The sequence below is a fragment of the Scomber scombrus genome, chromosome 23, assembly GCF_963691925.1.
Source record: "Scomber scombrus chromosome 23, fScoSco1.1, whole genome shotgun sequence".
Taxonomy (NCBI): Eukaryota; Metazoa; Chordata; class Actinopteri; order Scombriformes; family Scombridae; genus Scomber; species Scomber scombrus.
Window position 1 is genome coordinate 7,825,145 of NC_084992.1, and position 7,305 is coordinate 7,832,449.

Consider the following 7,305-nt stretch of genomic DNA (forward strand, 5'->3'; position numbering starts at 1 on the left):
TAATATACAGAACAGTCTTCTGATCATTGATCTGTTTTATTTTATCTTTAGCAGCTCGTGAGAGTAAAGCAATATGTTTTATATCTTGTAACTCAAAACAGGTTATGGTGTGATACTTTAGTAATCCATGGCATGTAGTAGCTATTAAACTCAATAGACCCGTGTATTAGTTTTAAAAAAAAAAGTCTAACCGAGATTTCTGCAGCGTCTGCATCAGTTGTGAGGATGAATGAATCCAGCGTTGTAAGGGACTTCTCTGGGTTTGGCTTCTGGATCATTTGGGATTTTCTGGCCTTTTCCATTTGCTCCACTTCCTGTTTAAGAAACATTCTTAAATGTGCTTGCAACTTAAAGAGCAAATTTATCTTTTGCTAATTATGCATTACACAGTATTTACTGATTATTAGGACAACTGAATTGACCTGTAGTCGATCAGGATCACGAATGATCACATAAATGTGCAATGTGAGTTGCCTCCGGTTGGCCTGATAAATCAAGACGTTACAGTGGGCCTTCACTGGAAATCCATCAGCTATCATGACTCCATTTGTAGGGAAGCTGGGCTGGAATAATCTGACATGTGACGATGTGACCTCTGACACTTCTTCTAGGAAGTGTCCAGATTGGCCTTTGTGTAGAACTGCAAACATGTCTGAAACTTGAGGGAAGCCATCTGAGGATGATACAAGAAGGAAATACATTTAGCAGGAAAAAGAGCAGCATCATAATAATCATACACATGCTGAAGAACTTGAGTAAATTCTCTAGTTTTTATCTTCATGTTCACTCACCTATACAGATCCAGTGTGGGAAATGCACTTCGTCAAGCTCTCCAACTATGACTCTAATATTCATCAGGGGACCTCCTGGTTTGCAATGCACCAAGTTCAGCTTCTGTCGGTGTTCCTCCCAAGATTTAAACTGGTATGTGAAGATGACTTTTTTCTTACAAACCCAGCGTAGTCCAGATACACTGCATTTGAACTGTCCTGCTTCAGACTGCAACCTAAGGTTGTGACAAGAAAAACATATTCTTCTGTTACATGAAATGTAACAATATCAAATACAGCATTGACAGAAGGATATGTGGGGGATCCCAGTTTTACTCCTGGAGCCTGTACTATGAAGTAAAATTTGGGGTTAGCAAGGTCATTTTAAGTTTAATTCTGGGTTTTAAGTCATACAATGGTGGACTTCTTACTGGGGTACATACCATGGTAACTAATGCTGAACATTCAACCTGCTCTGGAGCAGGATCACATCAACATGTGTCTGCACCCTGACCACTGACCAATCAAATCACTGCATAAAAGGAGTCACCATTCCCACAGGATCCTGACATGGACAATGCCATGAAGTCTTAGCCTATATTTAATATATGGAAATGATTTGTAGTGTTTCTACATGTTCTTACATCTATATGATTACAGGCTGCCGTTTACATTTAACTTTCAGAATATGACGTGTTGCTGCCCCCGAAAGAGATGTTTGCAGCATATAGCTCACAGTCTCATTTCATATTATATGTAGTCCTACTTCATTTATAGTTCTGAGGTCGCTTGTAATTAATGATCTGGATAGCTGGATAGGAAAACCTGGAGTTGACTTCATAGTACAAGTTATATCCATGGTCAGGTTCTGAGAAGCCAGATAATGAAAAGATATCCAGGGTATACTGAACTTGCTTCGTAGTACAGGCCCTGCAGTTAAAAATGTTATTAAGCCTTCGCAGCCTTGACTTTGTTTTTTCTTTATCCATGTTCTTACCTGTAGGTTGGGAGAGCACGCTCTGTCCTGCATTCAGGTGTGGTTACAGTCCAGTTGGAGTCCTGTTTAAGGAGACCACAATTGTGAGGTTTTTTGTTGTTGTTGAAACAACCATTTTTGATTTAAAAAACAACAATTAGAAAAATATTCTTACCGTGACACCACCACAAGAGGCACAGCTTCTTGGCCCTTATCATAACACATATGAAGATACAAACACATAATAACATTACAATCATTGTGAAATATTCATTTTTCCACTTTATCATTGGTATTTTTCCTGATACAGTATAAAGCATTAACACTTAGTCACTAAGTTTCCTGATTCTTTCCTGGTATCTAATATTTTACTGATGATTTATAGAAAGAACAACCAGTTCACTGGTGGAAATGGTGAAATATATAATCAAGAGAGCGTTATTTTGACCTATTGTAATGTCAACAGCTGCTGTAAAACAAAATTAAAATTGATTATCATCCGGTGTGGATGTAAGTTGAACATATGGAAACTATATTAATTACAGCAAATAGAGGTTTCCTACCCTGTTTGGTGTAGTTTGTCTGGATACCAAAGGCTACCGGACCTCTGATGGTAAATCCAAGGTAGAAGGAAACCTCACGTTGAATCCAGAGGCTGTCTCGTATGTTGGCATTGATCGTCATGCCCCCTAAGTTTGCAAAAAGTTTGTAGTTGTGGACTATTCCATGAAATTTAAAGAGTTTTTTGTGGACCCTCAGATCTTTAAAAATCTTATCGTTGTTTGTCATGTAATTGATGAATTCGGGGTCCTCATTCTCAAGCAAAAACTGACTGCTGTTTGTTGGGGCAATTCTGCTCAAAGCCTCATCTTTGCCAAGGTAAAATAAAGGACGGAGGTACCTTGATCGAAGGTACTTTGCATATGTACACTCATAGGAGTGGTTAATTTTTTGAGTGACTAGCATTAGGTCAGAGGAATTGTTCTTGTTGTCCTCTGCCCACTCTTTGAGGAGGGCAATGATGTGAGATTCAGGGGAGTCTTCATCACTTGGTGACATGTTCTCTTCCACATTATCTTCACATTTGTCCATGATATCTGAAATCAGGTCAGGTAGTGGATGCTCAGCATACTTCAAGTAGCATGATGACACGTCCCTCTGAATGTATGATGGATCATCTTTTTGCATGCCAGGCTTTGAGAAAGTAAGATAGGCATTTAAAAAGTTGCATTTTTTCTCAACCTCATCTCTGAGGCTGCTTATGAGATGGTTAAATCTGTAGAGTTTGTTGTCTCCTAATGATCCAAGGACTGAGCCCATGGACACATTGTTTGTGAGAACTCTTTTCCAGATTTCGTTCTGTGCAACAAGTCGGTCATATATCAGATTGCAAACCTGCAGGTAACCAAACTGCCCTCTGGTGTTAAAAATATGGAAGACTTTGGTATTGCCATCTTCTGCCATGTCTGCACCATATTCATTTTCAGCAAGCTGTTCCTCATCTTTGAAGGCTCGAATAGCCTTTGTGGCAAGTTTCAAAATTTCTCTCGGTTTGGTAGAAAACTCTTTGTTCTTCAGTTGGTTCTTGTAGACTTGACCCAGAGTATCAGCAACAAATGATTTTTTGGGATCTCTTTCTTTAGCTTCTTTTGCCCAGCTTTCTGCCTTATTGAAGTCTTTTAGTTCGATGTAATAAAAACGAGCAAGTGCTTGTGGGAAAAAAGGATTTTGTAAAAATATCATTGACGCCATCTTCAAAACTGATGCAGTATGGACTTCACACTCCTTACTTTGAATATCGAGAATGAGTCTTGAAAACCTTTCTCGCTCTTCTTTAACCTCCTTACCTTTGACTGGGTTCTCTTCTACTTTCATCTCTCTCTTGGTCAGCATGTCTTTGACGAAACCAAGCAACCATGGAGAAACTTCGTCTCTACACAGACAGTTCAAGAAGTTTCTTGCTGTGTCGCTTCTGGTCACACCTGCGTCACCCATCAGTTCAGTACAACATTGTGCAATCATTGGATGAGCCATACAGACTTTTTTTCCAGATCTTGCATCATGTTGGAAAGTGATGATGAGGTGACTAAAGGGTCTCATTCTGTCCTCCAGTGAAAGGTGTCCATTGATGGAGTCTTCATGTTGGAGGAAGTCCAGGCACTGAGACTCAAGGAGATATGAACCTGGTACATAGGCATTCAGCAGGGACAGGAAGGTAGCAAGCTGGGTCTTCAGTGATTTCTTTGATCTTTGGACTGTACTGAATACTGTGCATGCTTGTTCAACGTACGCTTGAGAGAAATTAGTTTGCATTATGTTAAAGCCATGAAACTGTCCGCATCTATCCCTATACTTTTTGATCAGCTCTTCCTTTTTCTCATTAAACTTCTGTTTCTCTGTGTCAGAGAGTACTTTTTGAAGGACGACATGGTCATTTTGTAGAACAGCATTCTTTCTTACACAGGTGAGGAAGATTACCACAGGCATAGTGGTAAATGTCTTCTGTTCAGCCATCTTTTCCATAATGCTGTCTTGGAGATTTTCCAGATTATGCTCATCATTCAGTAGCAGCAGCACAGTGTTCTGGTTGCGTCGACTGCCTGCTGTGAAAAGATGGACCACCTCTGTCGCAACATTTGTGATGTCTGAGGTTGAACCTGTCAAAACAGCGCACCTGAAGGTCTTCCTCAAGTCCCACAGCACCTGCATGGCCAGTGTGGTTCCTCCACATCCTGGTTGGTGGAACAGTTTCACAGTTGATATTCCATGAAGCCTTCTTTTGTTCTGAATTTGTTGTCTAAGTCTATCGTATCCATCACGTTTAATAAAAGAAGTTCCAGTGCTATCTGACTCGGCCTGTTCACTAATGTGAAAGTTTAACCATTTGGGAGGGGCACCTCTGTAAAAGGTCTCCTCTGTCTGCTCAACAACTTCTGGATCTAAAGACTCTCCTTCGAACTGATTTGCGTAGAGAACATCTAACAGTGAGAGGGAATCCCTTATTTCACTTCCCACAAAAATGTTCCCACTTTTAGCAGTGGACAGAGCCAGGCCACTTGCCATCTTGGACTTTAAGCGTCTTGTCCCTTAATGAACTGTCAAAAAGAAGAAGAGAAAGTTTATAGTTTATAGAAGTTTATAAAACAGAGTGCACAATTTAAAATATCCAACAGTATTGTATATATCCTCATATAGCCTCTGTCTTTCTTTTATTAATTCAATTACTTCATGTAACAATGTCAGGTACTGTATACCCATCTTGTATGTAGGTTTTTTCTATTTTTTGTCAAAAAAAAAAAAAAAGTTAAAATAATATATATATATATATATATATATATATATATATAAAAAATCCAACAGTATACAGCAGGTAAAAGTAGCTTCATCTTGACCATTTCATGACTCATTAATTCAATAACATAACACTGACATGGATCGCTCTGCATAATGAGTAACACATAAAAAAATGAAAAATGTTGAGAGATAATAAAACTTTAAACGTTTGAAAACTATAGACTTTAGATAATTTCTCATCATGGATAAACCAGATACATATATTTTTAAATCGTTTTTAAGCAATTATTTGCCTTAGAAAATCATTCTGTGTCTGGTAGGTTAGTTTCCCCTTAAGGTATGCGCGCTTCCGTGAGGTGCATGCAATAGTTAGCGGGCAGGAAGAAGTCGGCATAACACAGGAACAGTTCCTCTTATAGCATCTAGACTTTATGTATGTATCTAGACTCATACACCCCAAGTGTAAGAAGGAGCGCTTCCGCAGGACTTTCATTCCCACTGCAGCCAGACTGTACAATGCTGCACTATAATTGCACTTTAAGGTCCTTTTTTTGGTTTTTAATTTTATTGTTGTATATGTTTTTAAAAAAATTGTTTTTCTCATATCCCTATCTTTTTGAGCTGCTGTAGCGGTGAACTTTCCCCACTGTGGGATCAATAAAAGTTTATCTTATCTTTTCTTAACTCGGCATCAGACGCCCTGGGAATTAAGACGGGCAAGTTATATTTCCCTCTACTGAGCAGACTGAGAGGCGCAGCAGAGGGTGTGGCGATGCCAGTAACCGCTTTTATGTCATGTTAAACCTGTCTTTTAACTTTTTTTATCCTTTCTGGCATTGCATAAACCCCAGAAAGACGGGTGATTCTTCCCAGCATCTACCGTCTATACTTCTATATACTAACCTTTACTTTACTGTGGTGACTCTCTGTAAAGCCATCTGACTGCAGCAGGCATCTGTGTCAGCTGCAGCCTCAAATTAAAATGATTGTGCACATTATCAAGGTGCAATTACACCCGTCAGATCCGCTGGTTAAACTTTGTGCAACCAACCAGCATCAAAATGTAAATAACCACAGAAACCCTCGTGCTTAAGTGTTACTACAAAAATCAAAATCATCTCTTTCAAATGCTTAAAAATCGTGATTTTAAGATTTTTTTTGCCAAACAGGAAAACTAATCAGCGTCATAATTTGTACGTTATGTTACCTCATAATCTTAGCAGCAACCAACGAAGAGCTTTAAGGTAAACAAACAAACAAACAAACAAACAAACAAACAAATAAACAAACAAACAAACAAACAAACCAATATGAAAATCAGCTTACCTCAGTGCACTTTACTCTCATCCTCTCACGTGTGGTCTGTCTATCGCTTCCCGTCTCTCCCCCTTTTTCTATTAACTCACAGCAGTTTCAGTTTCGTTTCTGTCAAAACAGTCCTATATTTTACTGGCATCCATCAAATACGGTGGTGTCCTTAAAAGGTACTAAACTGTCACTCAGGAAACGAAACAAAAATCTCTCCTCATGTGCACTGAAGTATGAACAGTATAACAGTTTCTATTGCACCCTGTCGTGTGATTTCATACAGGATGTCTGATACTTGAACTCATAGCAGCGGGATCATGTTTCAAGTGCTGTGAGTCAACACACCCATACAACAAAAGAACAAAAGAATGACATATACTGTAAAGTGTACACATGATCATGCCCCTCAAAAGTAAGTTGTATTTTTTGATGAATATACAGTATTTGTCTATGAAGGGAATAATAATAATCATGTAAGAAAGAAATTAAGATCAACGTTTAACCACTTATTGAAATTAAAATATCATTATAATATGAATATAACGTAACACAAATTAAATTAAACTTAAATGTATTTATTTATTTATTAAAACCCTTAGAGACCCACCTTAGACCCATTTTACTTTATTATTTTTTTCGGGGGGGGGGGGGGGGGGGGGCATGGGATCTTTATTGGAAGAGATTGCAGATCAACAGTATCTGCCACATAGAAGTGGTATACATTTTCTGACATGTGGGAACCTGTAGATTAATTTGAGATACAGCTCAGCACTGTGTGTAAACATTGTGTTTTGGTTAGGTATCTATTCACATTTTGAAAGTTTAGAGTATATAAGGGCGAGGAACATTATGATGGAATGATGGGCATTCCCATGCTCAATTATGTCTCATATAAGTTGTTGCATAAGTTGTGAGGATATCTGGTTATCTTTATGTCATGCACATTTACAGCTTCAT

The 7,305-nt window shown here is 38.5% G+C and overlaps 1 protein-coding gene and 1 long non-coding RNA gene across 2 annotated transcripts; both read right to left on the reverse strand.

Moving 5' to 3' along the window:
- Window positions 1–869: 869 nt before the first annotated feature.
- Window positions 870–2,346, reverse strand: LOC134005717 (uncharacterized). The gene is made up of 4 exons (XR_009927885.1): window positions 2,310–2,346; window positions 1,922–1,956; window positions 1,768–1,829; window positions 870–1,006 (listed from the first exon to the last, which is right to left on the reverse strand). It is a non-coding gene; the product is annotated as an uncharacterized LOC134005717 (long non-coding RNA).
- Window positions 2,347–2,383: 37 nt separating this feature from the next.
- LOC134006333 (sterile alpha motif domain-containing protein 9-like) lies at window positions 2,384–4,809 on the reverse strand. Its single transcript, XM_062445418.1, has 2 exons — window positions 2,648–4,809; window positions 2,384–2,435 (listed from the first exon to the last, which is right to left on the reverse strand). The coding sequence occupies exons 1-2, from the start codon at window positions 4,807–4,809 to the stop codon at window positions 2,384–2,386; spliced, it is 2,214 nt and encodes a 737-aa protein (XP_062301402.1).
- Between the last annotated feature and the right edge of the window lie 2,496 nt (window positions 4,810–7,305).